General features: G+C 39.4%; 2 protein-coding genes across 13 annotated transcripts in view; both read right to left on the bottom strand.

Annotated features, from left to right (window-relative positions):
* Positions 1–16,696, bottom strand: part of CadN (neural cadherin) — a 409,301-nt gene extending 392,605 nt beyond the window's left edge. For all 12 annotated transcript variants that reach the window (XM_074085732.1, XM_074085734.1, XM_074085729.1 and 9 more), the window contains exons 1-2: positions 16,602–16,696; positions 11,801–13,133 (exon numbers count right to left, since the gene is read on the bottom strand). In XM_074085732.1, coding sequence (XP_073941833.1) covers positions 11,801–13,091 — 1,291 coding nt within the window. In that variant the 5' untranslated portion in view covers positions 13,092–13,133; positions 16,602–16,696. The remainder of the gene's footprint in view (positions 1–11,800; positions 13,134–16,601) is intronic.
* Positions 16,697–18,175: 1,479 nt separating this feature from the next.
* On the bottom strand, positions 18,176–20,030 carry LOC141426223 (zinc finger protein 131-like). Its single transcript, XM_074085074.1, has 2 exons — positions 19,255–20,030; positions 18,176–18,745 (listed from the first exon to the last, which is right to left on the bottom strand). Exons 1-2 carry the CDS (start codon positions 19,940–19,942, stop codon positions 18,492–18,494), a joined length of 942 nt encoding a protein of 313 aa, XP_073941175.1. The 5' UTR covers positions 19,943–20,030; the 3' UTR covers positions 18,176–18,491.
* Positions 20,031–20,772: the final 742 nt, after the last annotated feature.

The following is a 20,772-nucleotide window of genomic DNA, read 5'->3' as shown; positions in this document are numbered from 1 at the left end:
AGCGGTTTAAGCGTGAAAGCGTAAACAGACAGACAGACAGACAGACAGACAGACAGAGTTACTTTCGCATTTATAATATTAAATATTACTAAGCATATATCAGACAAGGTGTCGTCTGAAACAGTGTCCTATTCAATTTGCGAGACTTCTATCTTTTCTCCTTCAGAAAGGGTCGGTTTCCTTTCCATTAATCTACGCCAAAGAGGCATCTGCGAATTGTTACTTTCGGTAAGACTTATGAATGCTTAACCCGTCCCAAATTTTATAATCAGTCTTAAGTTGTGTTTTTTTTCGCGTTAATACAACTTACAGTTTAACTTTACATTCTAAACAATATCGTTTCTTTTCTTTGCGTCTCTCTATTCCCATGGTTAGCTATCTGCGTCTGCGTCATGTGAGCATGTCTCATGTGGGTCGAAATATAGCCAGTGAACGTTATACAGGGTTGATACAAGCAAATTAATGCATTCTAAAGTAATAGATTTTTATGGAATCTGATCTCAGCTAAAACACGTAAGTTTAAACACGTAATATTTTTTTTCTTTAATTAATAAATTTTTTATTCAATTTCAAACGTAATTGAAATATATCTCAACCCTTAAAAGCCTATTTAATGGAATGGACTAGTACAAAAATTAGCACAAGCATAAATTTCATCTACTTTTAAACAATTCAGAGAGGGTGCAAATTTCATTAAAGTCAGACTCGAAGCCTTAGCTAAGCCATGCTTGCAGGATCCCTTGCAGACGTAATTCATCAAGTTAATTTGTTATACGGCAAAGTAAACCTAATGACGGCTTGAATTTTGGAGTACGAAATCATCCCTCAGGGGAGATAAGCGTGTGTACTTATACACAAATTCTCGTTTCAATGTATAACTAACTTTCCATCATCTTATTATTCAAGTACTCCACGATATTTTTGTGATTTAAATTCGGGTTTTGTTCCGCGTGCAACTGTGCCGAAATATCGAACTTCTCTAAAATCAAGGTACGCGGAACAAAACCCGAATTTAAATCATAAAACTAAGTAATGACCACGATAGTCCAAAACAGTGTACTCCACAATATCCAGACACTTAATGAATTGTGCTCTTCAGTTTTTTTCACTCACACGCGTCTTGGCTTGACGAGAGTAAATTAAAACATTTTGTTTTTTATACACGCATCCTCATAATGCTAAACTAATAAAACGAATGCGCGCAACGCAGATGTGGTGATCATACTGGCTGGGGTCATTCGTAGGAAGTGCGTACGTAATTGTGGCGAGTGGACACAATGAGGGGAATGCGCGCCGATTGTTGTGCGACCGACGCGCCCAGCGCCATTCATTGAGTGTGAATTTACAAACAACACAAGACGAAACCAACTGCGAGTCTGCGACATATTATACTTTAATTTTCCATGTTGTGCCGATCAATCAGTCCGCTCATTCGCCATCGCAGGTGACGTGGCTTTGGTTAGATGAACACGGTTTGTGTTCGCTGTTTTTAAATATTTGACTGTTCACTCTGTCAATATTTATTTGTAGCAAATAGAAGCGATCTTATCGTGTAAGTGCTGGCATTCTCACAAATCAATATATAGTGATGGTTGTCAGATATGACTTAAGATTCTTTCTTTTGCTCTAGCTGCCGCTGACCCTTGTGCGGATGTGCCAATTGCAATTCCAGCCATTGGCACAGCACTCAACACTAGACTGTCGCCACACTGGCAATCGTATTCAATTATCGATTTAGTAGAGCGTCTCTTGTTTGCTACAGACAAAGCCGCTAGAAAATAAATAATTATAATACACATACACATTGTAAAAAAATGTACCTGGGCTGGGCCAATAAACTTTTTTACCGACACTAATCTGTCCGCGACATTTTTCAAACAATTGCAGATTTTTTTAAGTAAATATGTTTTTTCTGTAATTTAATACATGGTGTACATGAATACATGCCATCCTACGTAAGTTCAACCTATTAAACCTTGAAATATCTTGTTGGAAGTACATTTCGCATTTCTTCTGCTAAGTGTCGGTAGCGCCATTTGACATTCAATGTTTTTAACCCTTAATAACTTATTGGAGCATACTACTACATAATCAAAAGCAGCTATCGAATACATACCTGGCAAAGGATATTTTTAAAGCTAGTAGTATTCTCAATAATTACAATGAATACTGTTGCTTATTACTAAAAAAATAAAGTTGAATTTCCAAATCAATGCACGTGGTCGCTAAATCGCCTCTACCTTAATTATTAAGGGTTAATTTTCCCGCGTGGTTGTGTAATTTTCTATGAACTATCTCAACAACACGACGAAGTGGTTTTTAATACCTCTTATAATAAAATATACCTACTATTAGGTACTGCTTTGTAAGCTCTAAAAACCAATTTCTCATTAAGTAGGTAAGTATATTAATAAATCGTAAGCATAAAATACAATATCTGACCTTTTACAGTTACAAAATTGATTCCATCAAAACAAAACGAAATAGAATGGCTAAGTAATAAGCGAAGTGTGAAGTGAGTGACCGCGGCAATATCGTGAGCCGCCTCACTCGCCTCGGTATGCCACGGGTGGCTCCGAGTGAAGCAACTACACCAACGATCGGACCGATCGAAATGCTTATATACTCATGCACAGTTCAAACCTTAAGTACTGCCTTCATTTTACAGTTATGGAAATGACAAGCAAAATTTGTCACGTACATTCGCACCTTCACAAAAACATCGAGGGCCCGTAATATAGTTTATCGGGTCTCTATATCTCAAGTAATTTGGGTTGAATGATTTATTGCGCACCTGAGACTGATGATCAATGATCAGTTTTATTTAGCATTCACACCGATAAAAAAATAGACTAATAACAAAATAGACTGCGCAAGCAAGCCCACGTTGTTGTAATTGATAGCTCTAGGGATTGGTTGATCATCCTTCTATTGCATTGTGCCGTCGATCTCATCGGATTAAAATGCCCCTCCTTCCCCCTCCGAGGCGCACCTGTTCCGCTTTATTGCTTCTCTAGAGCAAGATAAACAAAGGATCTATTATGTATCTAGTAAAACATGTGATCAATAATATGAATGATCGGTTTTATGAAGCCGTTAACGTTTGCCACAGAAAATCAACGCTAGTACTTTCCCCGGTAAACATGAATAATGAGCGTTCCGAAAACAACTTCAAAGCTTTTGACGATTGGTGGCACAAAGAGGAGCGTTGGCGGCTGAGGCGAGCACGGAATTAATTCGCCAATAGAGCACGCTTTTCAGACAAAGGTGCTTTGACGAGGTTCCCTCGAGTACCTCCGACGACACGCTACTTGTCAGCTTTTGCACCAAATCGTTTCGTCGCTGTTTAACTGAGCAATATGCTCGAAATAACACAACTAAGTCAAACTTATTCACGCCAAAACTACGTTACTCCTTACAAATTCGGGTCAGGATTCTATCATCCCAAATATAATTTGTTTGCCCTCGAAAAAAAGGTAGGGAAAAGCGAACGGTACGGGTGTCCCTTATCACCCAAGCTGTCGGCACTTGCTACCCGTTAAAATACACGTTTCTAAAATATGATATGAGCTTAAAACTATCAAAACATAAGAAGATTAAACTTTCAAAATGGGGAACATGTGAGAAATAATGTTTGATCACGATAATCATAAAAAAGGAACAAAGTACATGAGGGGTAATCATTAGATTCCTTATGGATCGGACACAGGGTGCTAGCGAAGGCGCGCTCGCCTCGAGCGGCCACCCACCACGGCCGCTCTACCCAGAAATGTTTTAATTAAACAACTGCTCTCGATTTGTTTTGATAACGCACGATAATGCCCAACTGGACCACGATTTTTAGTTTTCTGATGTACCAATAAGATTTACGGAACTAACAATTATTTCACGATTTCGAGAAGCACGCGTTTAGCAGTTACCTCAGAAGCCGTTTTGTTTAGCCATTCTGTTTGGATTTTGTGTAACTAGAGCATTAGTATGATTTCGATCAAAATACTCGGAATGACTTTTTGTATTTTACAAGGTATATAAAGTTAAGGAGAAACGAGAGTAATTCGGTGGAAGTAAAGTATTTCAATTTAAACTTTCGCTTTACATCCCTGTCTGACCTCAACAAACTTTAAAGCTTGAAACACACAGAAAGCGGTGGCGGGAGGTGCGGTACGGCGTGGAAGCGGTACCGGTTGTAATATTCGAGCTAACATGAAAGAGGCCACACAGATTACCGCGCCAAAAATAAGCAAGGTGCGGTATTCTGTGTGGCCTCTTTCAATTTAGCTCGAATATTACAACCGGTTCCGCCTCCGCGCCGCGCCGCACTGCTCCGCCTCCGCCGTCAGTGTGTTTCTTGCTTAAGTACATTCCGCAATACGTCGAAATTATAAAAGAGAACAAATGAATATCAACAAATCGCATAAAAAATATTTTTGTAAGAAATGTAGTTATAACGGACGATAAGAATATAGTATTATCATTTCGAATCTCGCCTAAACATAGTTCGCATATCAGAGAAATCTCATGCTCAGAAACTAACAAACTTATTGTGTTTATTCATATGTAGGGTTCCATATATCAAAAGGAAAAAATAACTCTCATCGATAGGTGTCCGTCCTTATGGTTATAGACTAGCGTTGGTTGCGTTTGACTAGTGCAATCACGCTTGTGAAGACGTAGCCTAATTATTTGTTATAAAAATAAAACCGTGTGCCTGACGGAATTCGAAGACGAATCTGCTGGCTATACGCGCCAAGTTTTCTACCATGTGAACCACCGGGACTCCGACTAATACATACCTATCGTTGTAGTTGCTGTGGTAAAATAAGTAGAACACCTGGCACGTATAGCCAAGAGATGTTTCGGGTCCCGTCCAGCGCATACGAAAATCTTTTTTTTTTTGAACTACTTATAATCCTGGATTTCGTTGAGCAAACTTGGGTAATAACAAAACATTCATTTGTCTTTATCTGTCACTTAAGTACCATACACAGACAAAACATGCATATACTGATTGTTATAAATTATGGGTTTGTAACTTTTTATGAAGGAGATACAGATTGAATAACATGAAAATGATTTGATATTCCATCGTATTTTGTCGGATAACTTCCTATTTATCTTGCTTTCTCAATTGACTTGGCTCAATAAACTTCAGTAAGCTAGTTGAGAAAGCAAGACAAAAACGAGATAGAAAGATAAGATTTTTTCCGACAAAATACGATGGCAAAACATTACTACGTCTGTAGAAGTTTTGGGCTTAATTAACACTACGAGTGCTATTATTATTTTTCAGATGTATTCAAGTTTAAAAAAATTGGAAACTGGAGAGTTAAGGTTAAGCCTCACTATCAATTTTAAATATGATAAATTTCGTATAAGAGGTCTGTCATGTTTATGTACAAATATTTTTAGACGCCGGCGAGGCGCTGTACAGTTGAGTTCTTAAACGTCTGAGCAAAAATTCGATCAAAAATATCTGAAGACGATTCTATTGTTAACGGCGTAGAAGCGTGTTCAGATATTTTTGATCGAATTTTTGCTCAGAAGCTTAAGAACCCGACTGATTCTCATCTGATTTCCTTATTATTTTACGTGCAAGGTACTTCATCCAAAGACAACAATAATGTCCAATCCCCGCGACTGCTAGACGCCAGCAATTATTTTGATATAGAATAGAACTTTATCAGCAAAAAACTAGATGGAACATAGTCATTATCTTTAATCCTAGAAAAAACATCTGGAATGATCATGATTGTGTTAAATCAATCAAAACCAGCATTCCACATGGACCGAACGTCGTTAATAGTCGTGATCGTCACGGTGGCTGGAATCGGAAGCGAGATGACGAGGCCGTGCGACAGGTCTCCGATTATCAACGCATTCTGCACGGTGGTCACAACCTGTCGCTCTTATTCCGCTATATACAAGACACGATTGTAGAGTTGCTACACTATCGATAGTTTCACAGTCGATAGTTTTCATCTACAACAAGTTACTATCGATAAGCCACTAGGTACTAGGCAATCTGTAGGTTATCAATAGGGATATTATTTACTACTCGTAAATAGGTAAAAGCTATCGATCGCGTAAGTCGTTCCAATTCTATACCAGTCATTACATGCCCATGTCATTTTTATGAATTTATTTAATCAACTTTGTTTTGCTTGAGAATTGTAATATAAAATTTGTTTAGTTACTTTCTGAAGAGTTTTTTGTGGTGCTTTCTAGTTGGCTGGCAATGTAGGTCTTTCCAAAAACAATGTAGTTTAAAAAGAAATGACATGTAAAAGAGCCCATTGCGACCTACTTACAGAACAATCGTTTTTTTATTTATTTATTGCGAAATGTAAATGCTATTATAGTATTGATTGTTTTGGTTTATCGATAGTTATCAAAAATGAGCTAACTATCGATAGTCCAAAACAATCAATAATGTCGATATTATTTGTTTTTATTAGCAATACGTTTGCTCAACTAAATCTGTTATTTAAAAACATCACGATTTTCAGCTGGCTTGTCGGATTCCCGGTGCTTAAGTTGGTATGACGCCTTTGGCGCCTAACTAAAGCCAAGCTATAATACGAGTTGCGGGATCATATCCTGGCACGCTACTACGAAATTCTAAAATTGATGTTCATGTCGTTCGGTCCTTGTAATACATACTATTTAATACGACGCGAGAGGGACGGTACGATACGAACTTCGATTTTCGAACTTCGGAGTAGGCCCTCTGTCTTGTGGCAATCTGAAAACCTTTTTCGTTGTTGAAAAATCTTAGTAACCTGCTATCGAATAGCTATCGATCGACAATCGATAGTTAATTATCGATGGGAAGCACTACGGTTGTACCTAATGGGGATTCCACGCAGGCCGGCTGTTGGACAAATAATAATATGATAGCGAAGCGCTGATTTCCAACGGTCATCAAACTTGTCGCGTGCTCAACTGAGAAGTGTGTGAAAATCAGCGGACATTATTTTGCAGATAGTACTTGGTCTTTGTACCAGAAAAATTACAGTGCTACAAATGGATTCCATTGTTAACATTCTAATACAAAAAAAGTGACGTTACGTAGAATTGTAACACGTGCAATTTGTGGTATAGGTGGCTGGTGACAGAGCGTTGTCGTCGTGAAATAAACCGAGGTAGCCAAATGGTTTGCCTATAGCCTTTCAAACTGAGGATCAGATGGGTTCACTATGACCCAGGCACCTCTTGACTCTTTTATTAAATTACTAAAGTAAAAGAAGTATCGTGAGGTCATGTGCACCTGCGTACATTTACGATACGAGGCAATTCAATGGTGTGTGTGCATGTGTTAAGTTCCCAATTCGTACTTAATCGATTCGATGAAAGCGTTGTGTTGAGTTAAAATGTAAATTTTGTGCTCAGGAATTATTCCGATTATGCGGTTGATTAGTTAGTTAGCCATAGGTTAATATTATAATATTCCATCAATTATATTTGCAGATAGGTAAGCCTTTTACGCGATGAGAAAAAGGATTTATTTTCTAATTTCGCTACCAAGCAGGAAATAAAAAGTAGTTTCGTTTTCACAAATCGTGGCTTATTGTTTGTCAAATCCATTTTTCTCAATAATAGCAGCAATTTATTTTCAAGCGAGGGTGAAGGGAGGTAAACACAGAACTAATACAAGGAATAGAAATGTTATCGTTTTACTTCCAGAACCGATGTCGGCATTTTTCGGCCTTTATAATTCATTTAATGGACCCGGAAAGGAAAGGGCACAGTATAATTAGTATACTTTGACTCGCGCAGTGTTTTGCCTTTTCATAAATTTTACTAGACTTTGGTACTGACCAGTGATTTATGTAATCCTTTTTGAAGTTCAAACTGCAAAAATCCACTTTTATAATAATCAACTCGAGCAATAAAAGCGCGCGGAAATAAGCGTGCCGCGGTATTCTGTGTGCCCTGTTTCACGTTAGGTCGAATATTACAACCGGCACCGCCTCCGCGCCGCGCAGCACCGCTCCGCCTCCGGCGTCAGTGTGTTTCTAGCTTTAGCCTGATAGGCGACACGTGCCTTAAAGCCCGCGGGATGTAAATATTGCAACAACCATTAACGCGCAAAAGTATTAAATAAGATATCAGAAGGGACTGAGTGATGAGCGGGGCAGTGTGTACGTATCCCAAGCCCTGGCTAAACCCTAGTTTAGACCAGCATTGCAGCGCTCGATTGACCACTATAAACTTGTTGGCTTTAGGGCCTCGCAATGTAATGCAACTTGCACGATTTTCCTTGCGGGTCTAAATCGGGTTTTACACATTAGCGTAAATTTATGTTCAGTGCTACACTACGTGCGTCCGTGCCGTGTCTGGTTTCAGAATAGGACAGACCCATTTCTTCCCGTCGTGCGTTGGGTGTCGTAAACGTCAGTTAAAGCTGCGCGTCCACGGTACTGCATCGAGCCGTACGGAGCTGACAGATTTGTTGCTTTGTATGGATTTCTATGGTACTGCGCGCACTGTACGGCATTCTGCGCCATAGACAGACATCTATACAAAGCAACAAATCCGTCCGCATCGTACGATGCTTACGCTCCGATTTCGATGCAGTGGCTAAGGTAGCATTCCGTTCTTAGCGAACGCGACTGGGTCGCGCGACCTACTGCTTAGTATGAATTTATATGGAACACTAAACAAACTGGGTCGCGCGACGTGGTCGCGGCATTTGTTTAGTGCTCCGTATAAATTTCTACCAAGCAGTAGGTCGCGAGACCCAGTCGCGGACGCGTCGCGGTCGCGCGTCCCAGTCGCTAAGAACGGAATGCTACCTTACTATGTTACCTCTTCTATTGCCAACTAACTACGGACTCTGTAAAGCGGCGTGGAAGGCAAGGGGATAGATACCATAACACAATTTTCCCAAAAAAAAGTAGTCATGAAGGTTCATTAATGATCATCATCGACAACCACGACCTCTTTGTCAAGTGTGTAGCGACTTAGAAAATACACTTCGCGCCGCAGGCTGTGACTCGAGTGCCATTTCTATTGCTTTTTTTAGTTCTGTGGAGGTAAACAATTTGTAGTCGTGATGGGAACGGGTCGGGTAGTGGATTCGGGTGCACAACGATACGATGTCATGCTCTAGTGACTCTTTGGTTGCGCTTACAGGTGCAGTGCGCCGAGCGAACGACATTTAGATATATTCTTTCGATTGTGTTTTGGGAGTATTTTAAATATCTCGCTCGACCTGATACGGATAGCAGGATAAAATGAAGAAACCGACATTTGAACGATGATATTTTGCCTTGCTTCTCCACTACTAAGTAGCGGACAGCAGTAAGGTAAAACTATCGTAGTTCAATGATTGGATCATTAAAACCGATAAGTAGTCAAATATTTTGGTGAATTTAGTCTCTCTACAAGGGATCTATTTATGATATCACGTTACTCAAAATTATCACTCGTAAGTTCTAAAAATCTTCGTATTGATGCAATACTCCGTCCCGAATAAAATTTTCGACTAGTTGACTGACAAGTTTGAAAGACACAGTTTAGTTTTGAAACAAGAAATTTGATCTTTATTACGTCACGAACATATTCCATCTCTTTCTTTAGTTAGGTTAAGAAAGAGATGGAAGTCATTCGTGAAATGTGAAAGAAAGAGATGGAATATATAAATAAGTAATAAAGGTCAAACTTCTTCGTTCGGTGTTCAACCTCCAGTTTTGTAAATAAGCTCCTTGGTCGTGACCAACTCGATTTTTTTTTATAGTCGGCTGTGGCAAGTGGCAAAAATTCAATATCTTATTATTCTTTTTTTTTGTAGTATTTTACTTTCCTCACAGTCGAAACGAAAACTAGTGTCTAACTCGGGTGAAATTACCCATTTCCCCTCGAACTATTGGCGCTCTCACTTCGTTCGACTGCCAGAAATATCTCGGGTGAAATGTGTAACTTTCCACCCTTGGTTATCAATCTACTATTACGCAACAAAATCTAAGATTTGCTTAAAACGAAAAAGACTATTGACGTACCTATGCGATATAGGAAAGATCAAAATCCTTAAATTCAAAATCCAACATAATCCCTGGTATATCTAAAAAAACGATTACCAACTAAATCGATACACTTTCTTGATAATGAAGACATTATTCAAAGTTAGATAGTGATAAAAAACTGATCCTTTTACCCGGATAAAAACAAAAGTAGATGGATGCAATCAACTCGATTCGTGGACGCGTCTGCCTGCGGTGGGGCCAAAGGGTTGCTCGCCCCTAGCATCTACAGTCATAATTTTGATGAAGCTATTATCTTGAGTGCATAAGACATTCGATAGAGCTGTTGCATTATGCATGCATAACATTTTATATAAAGGTATTACCATTTTAGACTATACATAGATTACTTAGGAGGGGATAGATACCATTTCGGACATTTACTGAAATTCTTTGGTAAGCTAGAGTTAAAACTATAATTCAAGAGTCAACATCTAACCCAAGATTAAGTAGGTATTTCTTGAGTAGGTAGAGGTAGTGTCAAAAAATATATGAAACTGACACCGATAACGCAGGGTTATTGATTAAACATCTGAACCGTACAAGCAGCCGTTATTTTGTATTGCATTGTTCTTGTTTACTAAACGATGTTAACGATATTGATATTATGCATAGTAGACACGGTGTTGTTAAATTGGCACGGCAGCTGAATGCTTAATCTCACAACAAAACACTCCCTCGCCTCGCCAGTCCCAGTCATTATCTCAATTCACCCCCGATGGAGCCATCATAGCTACGAACGAATGATAAAAAAAAACTGGACACCTCAGCGTAGTGTCATTGGAGCAAAAAAGAAAACAATGTGGCGCGAGCGATTTGTTCACGGTTCGTGATTACATTGTTGTTGTAGTGACAGGTTCGATGAAGCTTTATGTTTTAACTATAGAGGAACTACGCACTTTTTAGGGATCCGTAGTCAACTAGGAACCCTTATAGTTTCGCCATGTCTGTCCGCGGGTAAGCTCAGAGACCGTTAGTACTAGAAAGCTGTAATTTGACGTGAATATACATATCAGTCACGCCGACAGTGGTACAATAAAAAAAAGTAAAAAAAAATTTTAAGCGTACCTCCCATAGACGTAAAGTGGGGTGATTTTTTTTTCTCGACTTACCTGTGGGGTATGGTTGGATAGGTCTTTTAAAACTATTGGGGGTTTATAAGACAATTTTTCGAGCGCAACCCCCCCCCCCTCTAAAATCTAAACGGTTGGGTGGAAAATTTTAAAAAAATCAGAATGGTAGTAAATATATCAAATATACAAGGAAAATTATAGCGGCTAAGATTGCTTGAGAATTATTATTAGTAGTTTGAGGTGCGGTTTCACCATCCATTGATTAGTGATAACTAACGGTTAAATGTGATGCCGCCTCCGTCTATTCGAACAAAACAAATAGAGACGGCATCACATTTAACCGTCAGTTAACACTAATCAATGGATGGTGAAACAGCCCCTTAGAGTAAATAGCAGCCTAAGGTATAAAATATACCTAAACTTGGAAGATTTAGTAGGTACACAATACGAAATCCTTAGAAAAATATTATTTGATTTTTTCGTAATGGCTACGGAACCCTATCCTGAGCGTGTACGACACGATCTTGGCCGGTTTTTTTGAGTTGATTGTCTTGATTCACTGTGAATTGATAACCTTTCTTGTCAATATTGATAATTTTAATGCGGATAAAAAGACACAAGTCAAAGTTAAATCTTTCTTATCTATCATAACAAATATAATGTATATCTTAACTAAAATTAATAGGACTAATGAAGAAAACTTACCTCCGTTTCCAGCGTTGGTAATGGTCACCCAAAAGTCAATAGTCTTCTCTGGTCCAAGCTCCTCATAGTCCCACTTCTTTTTAACTTTCACTACACCACTAGGTTCGACGGAAACCCATGGATTTTCGTCCCGAATTTTGAAGGTTTCGCGATCAGTCTCTTTCTCGAGAGTAAAAACTGAACGTCCTTCCACTTCACCATCAGCTTCAGAGAACTCAGTACGTTTCGTAGGCCTAACAGCACGCGTCACTCGTCGTTTCTCACGATGGAGCGTTGGAAGCTCACCACGGTCGCGAACTACAAAATCGATGAAGACACGTGCGGGCCGACTCTTGCGCGGAGGAGAACCTGTGTCGTGGGCCAGCACCCGTAACTCCGCCTCGTGGCCGTCTGGTTCACCAGCAAGAATCAACTCTCCGGTTTGTGGAACTATAACTGCTAGATTACTAGGCACCGTTAACGAATAATACAAACGATCTCCGTCTGCATCGTAAGCATGAACTTGACCAATATTAGAAAATCTCTGCCAATGTGCAGTTCCATTAGGCCCGTTCCCATCGGTAGTGCCGTTCATAGAAAAATAATAAACATCTTGCTCAAATGCGGGTGCATGATCGTTTTCATCGGCTATGTCTATCCGAATTGGAAGACTGGCCTTATTAGTACCTAGTAAGTCGGTCGCTTGAACTACTATTTCGTAAGAGCTCTGCTCTTCAGCATCTAAAGGACGTGTTGCAATAATTTCCACGTCTCCATCCGTAATAACCGATCTTACTTCCGGAACCGTACCTCCTTTGGTCTTGTCACGTAGCGCGAAAATGGGATCTTCATTTCCCTTCACAATTTTGTAGGCGACGGGGCCGGAATCATGCAAAGATGTGGCTTTTATGGGCGGTAAATCGACCACAGATCCCGCGGGAGCATTTTCTGGAATCTCTCCTCGAACTCCGTTCGTGGTTGGAAAATGTAGCATGCGCCTTCGGTCCACAACAAGTAGAGGAACGGTGTGCGCTGCGCTGCTGTATGGTGTTTGTTCCAAGATGGCGAGGTTTAGGGGTCGATTGAGCAGGGGTGCGAGGTCGGATATCGTCATGAGTAGGCCGTCGTCGAGTAGAGTGAAATATGGCTCGTACTCGGGGTCGAGCATGGTGTAGTGGGAATGATTGCCGGTGAAGTGGCGGACGGCGTGTCCGGGGCGCACGTCGTGCGGCAGCAGCGTCACGGCGTGCGCCAAGCCGAGCGCGTACAGCAGCGCCGCGCCCGCCAGCATGCTGCGAGCCAAGCGGTCCATCACGAGCTCGAACACTGCTTTAGTTACTCCGTAAACTCATACCTAGAAACAAAAAAAAATCTAGTTACCGCTGAAACAAAGCTTTTTAGTAATGCAATGAATTGGGTAGGTGGAGCAAACCACGAGAGAAAAGACATTTTCTGTCGTTACTCATTTCTAATTTTAGAACTGACAAATTGAGGTTTATTTCAAAGATCTAATCTTAATCTTTTGTATATCTATCATCTTTAAGGCGAAGTCTATCCTTGCAGTCAGTACGTAAAAAAACTTGCTGGCTAGAACATTGAGGGTGCTCGCTACCAATCACTTAAAAAGCATTCCTCGCTTTCGTACCATGCTTTCGTTCAGTGTAGGCAGGTCCGACGTTGATATAAATAGTAAACTAAAGTCGTAGCAAAAACTGTTCCTACACGATCAAGTACGAGTATTCAAGATGCACAAATTGTCTAAAGAATGGAGGACTGATGTCTTTTGATGAACAACAGCCCCATTTGAAAGAAAGATAGGTTAGATACTTAGTGGCCGTAGTGGAGGAATGAATAGAACCACCGTTGAATGATTTGGTATAACTCTGGGGTTATATTTTTCCTTACTAAGAAGAGGACGGAATAATTTAACTATCGTAAATTCAATTCGATTCAAAAAGGCGATAAGAAAACATCGATCTGGTAGAGAAAAGAACTATATTTTCAACATTACAACAAAACAAGTGATAGGTAATTAACATAAAGGTAAGGTAGGTAAGTTGCACAATGCACTGACCACACGTATGCCTTGCAAACAGATAAAATAGGTACTAGAGCCAATTTACTTAAGTAGTTGGTACGCTATGGATGGAGGCAAACGAACGATTATGTCGATGTAGGTAGGTACTGAACGTAAATAAATAGGTATTTAGTGTTTTTATGTATACCTATCAAAAGAGAAAATTAATCACTCCGCTGTCCGTCTGTATCTCATTTTCTAGGAACGCGTAGAGATTTCAGGTCGAAATCAACAAAGTACTCAGGTCTGTAATTTCTCAGACCAATATAAAAAAAAATCTAGGTTCACGCGATCAAATGATACAACCTACCAACCAAATGACAAAGCGAGTCACCTGACCTGACGATACGCTATGCTATCATCACTTACACTAGGTATGATGACCTAAGACAGCTAGTGACTGTTCTCTTCCTGAGTACCCGATATCATAGCTAGTTGGGAACAACGCTAGCGGGAGTTGCTTTAGTTTAAACTATTGATCAAGTCAGCTTCGGGTTTCCTGTCACTTCAAGGCGCGCCAACTTGGGGTGGTCGGTATTACTGATGATATTGGCATGCGTGTCATTCATCCGGCTTTTCGCGTTGTCGATCGGAGGATGCTCAGTAGACTTGTTTCTTTTGAATCAGGCCGAAAAGGATCCGCTTAGCGACTAAGCGAGGCTGGACCATACTGGGGTGGGCACCCCCCCCCCCCTTCAATATATATGCCTATGGAGCAGATACCTACCTAAGATTCGTTTTTACCTACGTAAATAAGGTAATTAAGTACCTAGTTTGACGACCGGATGGCCAAGTGGTTAGAGAACCTGACTAGGTAGGTATGAAGCTTGAGGTCCGGGTTTGAGGAGTAGTAGCACTGATGTATTAAACTGAGTAGTAGGAACGATTGCTTGTTCTCGGGTCTTGAATGTATAATATGTACTTATTTAAGTATGTATGTATTTATCTATTTAAGTATGTTTGCCTAGTACCCATAGTAGGTACCTACAAGCTTTGCTTTCGTTTGGGACTAGGTCAATTGGTGTCAATAATTAGGTAGGTACCTATTATGATCTTAATCATGTCTATACACTGTGACGTAAAATTAATTCAGCATACATATCACAGGGGATGGCTGGCCAAGTTTGAATTGAGTATTAGGTAAGTAAGTACATACCTACATCCCCATTTTCCATAGTTTTTGATTAAAAATTAACAGTAAACTAGGTATATAACTAGATAAGTACAATTTGATTTGAACACCAACTAATGAAACATTCGTAAACTTCAATAGGTAGGTTACGAGTACAAATCCTAAAAACTTTTACAAGGATGATTTGTCACCTTGTAGGTATAAAATATACTCATAACAAAATTACAGGATGTTGAAAATAGCCTGAATGGCTTCGAGAAAAGTATGGTAAGGCCGTGCCTTTTTTTTTTGTTTTGGTCGACTTGGCTACCGTGCCCCCAGATACGTCTCACATCACAGCTGAATTCAGCTGATCACCTACGTTTTAGATAGGTAGAATTTGAAGATTAATTCTGACCGGTTGCAAGTGAACCGCCGCAAGCTCGACCCGGATTAGAACCTTGTCTCAGTGAGCCATCATTTTGCGTACCTATTCATCGAGGAAGTCACCATGGAGCAGTCACTTTGCAAAGATGGGTACATGTAGGTTCCTAACCTAGGTAGGTACTCGTTAACATAGCATATTTCTCGAGCCAACGAGATTTTTTTAAAGAATAAGTACAGATTGAGTTTGTCGTGTAGGAAAGTAACTACCTAGTTATTGAATGACCTGCATATTATAACGCAGATAAGAGGTCAATAAACTCTTATTTAATTTAAGAATGCAGGTAGGTAGGTTGGTTGTGCAAGCTGTGCATCTACCTTTTTACCTAAATCCTAAATTGACTCTTTGAGCCTAGCCCTAGCTGCAGACAGTGTAGTGAAGTGAGCCTTGGTTCTTTGACTTGCTATATTTGATTGGAATCACAACACTGGAACAAACCATTCTAGGAATAAAAATCTGAGAATTGCAAAACAAAAGCTCGAATAAAATTTTAAACTAGTTGACAAGATTAATTTTATTAGAGCTCAACTTCACTACTTTTCAATGGTATTTCGAGTGATGTGGTTGCAAAAGTCGATCCACTGATCTTTAGCATGGAACGAGGGTTATGGAGCCGAGACATGTGGGAGCAGGCGAGGGCGCGACGGTAGCTAGGGCGCACAGCACACATGCAGCGCTTTATTTTAAGCGTCGTCGCCGGCGTCCGCGGCCGCCCGATCAATACCGCGCCGCGCCGTCGCCGCGCCGCGCGCCCTCTGACACCCAATCTTGTCATCAAATATTCACACACTCGTTTTCTGAATAAAACCTCGCTCAATCCAACCAGACGGAACACTAATCCACACAATCCACCACCTACACGCACAATAGAAGACAACAATCGACACTATTCGCATCAACAATCCGTAAACGAAACAAAAATAGGCGCGACTGCACGATTTCCACTCAAATTTCACTTTAAATTAAACATTATGCACCAATTTAATCTGTACTTAGATACTATACTCGGTTTTAATTGACACTTAAGTCATCTTTCGATTATTTGGCTGTAAACATTTGAATGTAAACAAGCCGTTTCAAGTCTTAACGGAAAACGGCAAAAAGGCAAAAGAATCACAATATCAAGAACACTAGAATTTCATGTAGATTTTAAAGTGTAATTTACAATTTTTGGTTATTAAATACATACTTTAAGACGACAAGAGTTAAACATCGATATCGAAGCGCTTGACAGATGGATGCCGGCTGGCGGCATACAGCGACTGAACGAACGCAGCGGCGCGATGCGACTGACTGAGTGAAACCGAGCCGCGGCGCGCGCGCGTATCGAACGTCCCGCCCTCTGCCTCCCTCCGCCCTCGCTGCCACTGCCACCCTAGCCCGGCGCTTCAACCCCCTTGCTTAGCTGCACTAGCTCCCATTTCTTTCGTATTCTGCGATAATACAAACAAACCTCACACTCGCTCGCTATTGAGTTGTAAGTTTGACTGCCAACTATCTATCTATCTACTGAGTGTCCGGGCATTGACTTTAGGCTAGCACTTTTACTCGCCCTGCCCTAGGCGTTAATTAGTTGGTTTCTAGATGAATGAGTAGGTACCTACTCAGTTTTCAAACTGTGTTGTACTGATAAATAACTTGACTGTTACTTACCTACTTACTAAATCATTCTAGGTACCTACCTAGTTATTTGTATTTACTTGGATAAGTGCAAAATCATTAAAATTGTGCTCGCTTTTTAACTCCCGACGCAAAAAGATCACTGCTGGTTTAATAAATAAAATAACCTAATCAACTTAAAATTCAATATCTCAAAAACGGCTAAAAATATTTTAATAAAACATAGCTAACTAGGTACCACCACATCCCTGTTTCGCATAAAAAAACTATACCTCATCGAAATCATCGTTTGAGAGCTACAATGCCACAGACAGACCGACGTTGGCGTCAAACTTATAACACCCCGTTTTTACGCCGGGAGTTAAAAGATGCGCATTCATCGTTCGCTTTCTGTGACGACTTGAAATTTGGTATATAAAGTACGAAAGTCCGATAAAACGTAATAATAAGGTCATAATGTCTAACATGTGGTCACTCGTGATCACATTCACCATCTCTTTCTGGCGTCCTATCATTCCAAAGAAAAAAGTGCTGACTGAAGGCGATTGGGATTCTGTGTTAAGTATATATAAGTACCACAATCAAATCAATCAAATTACTTACAGGTTTCGCATACAAAATTGCGATCGCGAGCATGAAACGTTGTTTTATTCATTTACTACTTCTAGCTTATGTTACCAGAGGCAGATTTCTCATACGAAAACTGTCATTTGATTTTATTGCGATCGCGAGCATCAGAAACGTTAGGCAATACGGCCTCAGGTCAGTTAGAGCTTAGAGCAGATCAAAATGGTATTATTCTGTTGTTTTGTTATATTTAACCCTGCCTCTATTAACTTCTGGACTATGGTTGGGAGATTACGCCATCTAGTTTGAGAAAACACAGACATAAATGACGTCTCTTCCTATAGATGGCGCTATAAGTATCTACATTTGGCGCCATCTAGCAACTAAACCTAAGTTCGCTTGTTTTTGGGGCCTCAGGGTTCCTAACTATTTATGGATTTATTTCCTTTTCGTGAACAATTCAATTAATTAAAAAAATACGTTTAGAGCCAGTACAAAATATTTAGGACATGGAAGGGTAATGTTTTTTTTTAGTTATTAAAAATTACAGATAATGTGACAAAATGAGACATTATGTAATAGAAACAACTATATTAGAAAACAATTATATAGACTAGTACAAAAATAGCCAAAGCTACAGCACTGAGCAAGTTTTGTGACATTAAAAAATTAAATATACTTCATAATGCACTTATTTTCCTAAAATCTGAATATACATTGTCAACAATTTGTTATCTACATACAGCCCCTACAGGCAAAATGCACTTAGTGCAGTTATATAAAATGATATAAACTTAAATTAAGGCAGTGGCAACTAGTGTTACCAGAGTAAAAAATGTATAGATATAAGTATAGATAGATGTATAGATAGATGTAAAGATAGATGTATAGATTATAAGTGATGTGTAAATTGCTTCGGAGCTAAGGAGTCCGTTGCATTCTTATATCTAATCTCTTTGATGGTCAGTTGTTTTCCTTGATGTATTCTCTGTAAGTGGCTTCTCATGTCATACGATCGGGAAAATGACCGGTGACATACTGGACACTGGGTCTTTCCTGCATGCGAGTCTTTGTGGAGGGTCAGTGATGTTGGATGCTTGAACCCTTTTGGGCATAATTGGCAACGAAACTTGGCCAAGTCAGATTCTGCAAGAAAAGTTAAACATTGTGTAAGTAATAAAAATAATGTTGCATTAAAATACAGGGTAACTGGAAAAACAATAATGTAGAAAATGTACAATGTACGCATGCTCAATAAAATCTAAGCTATTTTTTTAAAAAGGTAAAGGATTTGTAGCTTGCTGGACAAGATTCAACTCGCACCTCATAAGGTTTAGTGCTAGTGGAGTTAAAATCTTAGATTAAGGGCCTGGCCCACCACTTATTTATAAATTATATGTGACAGATATCTGTGATGCTGTCTCATTTGTTTTGTCCGAATAAACAGAGACGGCATCACATTTATCTGACATACAATTTAGAAAGGCTCTTAGAAAGATATTTGCTGTAGGGGTTTTAGGGTAATAACAATTGATCTAAGTTGATATTATCTCTGGGATGCGTGTTTTCAAGTTTTAGCCTGAGTGAAGCTCAATTTCTCAAATACAAGTGTATTATTAATATGAGGGTAGATTTAGCTAGTTTTGTGGTCTCACCAGATGTGTTTTTATCTGTCAAATCTTCTGCTGACGTTGACTGGTTGTCAACTTGCATTTCCTCACTGGACGTCGGTGCCGCCTTCTGTGGTATATTTACAGTTTCATCCACTTTAACTTTCTCTTGTACTTCATTACTCTCAATCTCAGGTTCAGGCATCTTAACGGGAACCACTGGTGGAATGTATACTGGTCTCACAGTCTGCATGGTTGCTAAGTTTATGGGCTCATCAGTTTGAACAGGTATTTCTTCAATAAATCTCGACTTAGCACTTAAATCTAGAGAAGTATTATCAGTTACCCTAAACAGGTTTTTAGATGATTCATCCTCCACATTATCAGTCAAACCTTTCACTTCCAAAAGCTCAGCTGTTATAAGAAACGATTCCAACTGCTCCTGTAAGATGTTAACCTCTCCATGGTACATGAAATTCACGATTGCATTGAGATCATCGAATTTCACGTTCCTAAATATGATCACAGGGTGTTGACAAGGCGTTTCTTTAAAAACCTGTCTGAAGTAGTTGCTGCAGGCCGAGAGCAACATTTTATGTGCTTTGATTTTACCCCCATCACAACACAAGGTAACATCCACTAAGTCGTTCTCGAATCGTAACACATTGAACGCTTCCGTGACGTGGGAAACGTAATTATTCCAGCGCAAAGAGAACTGCGGTGCGCTATTCATGTTATTTCCTTCGCAACTCAAGCAATATAAGTAAGTTATCACTTAAGGCACAATCTAAATTTACAAACGAAGTGAATAATGGAATGGAATAGAGAGATAACAACAATAATCAGTCAACCCATGAATAATCAACGAAGACGATAATCGTCGAACGAAACTTGTCAGTATTGACATTTAACAACCGTAGTTTTCTAGTGACCGACTGGCCCTTCGAACTGGTCCGTATTGTATATTATGAAGTAAGTTATGGGTTTTGTAACAGCTAAGTTGACTTCGGATGCTGCTTACTTAAGTTTCATCAAATTTTGTTACTTGTTTTATAAAACTACATAATACCTACGACCAGTTTCTTTTTGTGGAATTAAACAATCGAAATATAAATTAACAAAGATTATTGTTAAAATAGTAAGAATAATACAGATTACGGATTACGGATTTTTTTTACGAAAATGTAGCTGTAAATTGTCAGTGTCAGCTGTGTTCCAATGGTTCCAATACTTCCAATAGTTTCATTCACTTTCAATTAAATTTAATTTCCATTTCCACTCAATCAATTTCAATTTTCTTTCCTACGTTACAACAACTGATTCTCAACTTGGTTAATTAGTTAATCGATTGTTAGGAGATTAGTCTGACAGAATTTAATACTATTCGTGAGTGCTCAATTATTTGCAACAATGGTGAGTAACATTTTAATTGTACACTGCTGTGAATGCTGAATATTTTTGTTCTTGCTCCAGACCTACAAACCTTTTTTTATATATTTTAGCATGGCAGAGTGAAGGTTCGCACATCTGAAGAGAGAAAGCTAGGAAGGACAAGGAGCGAAC

This window comes from Choristoneura fumiferana, chromosome 3 (genome assembly GCF_025370935.1).
Source record: "Choristoneura fumiferana chromosome 3, NRCan_CFum_1, whole genome shotgun sequence".
NCBI lineage: Eukaryota > Metazoa > Arthropoda > Insecta > Lepidoptera > Tortricidae > Choristoneura > Choristoneura fumiferana.
Note: the sequence above shows the minus strand (reverse complement) of the source record. Positions and strands in the feature narration are given on the sequence as shown.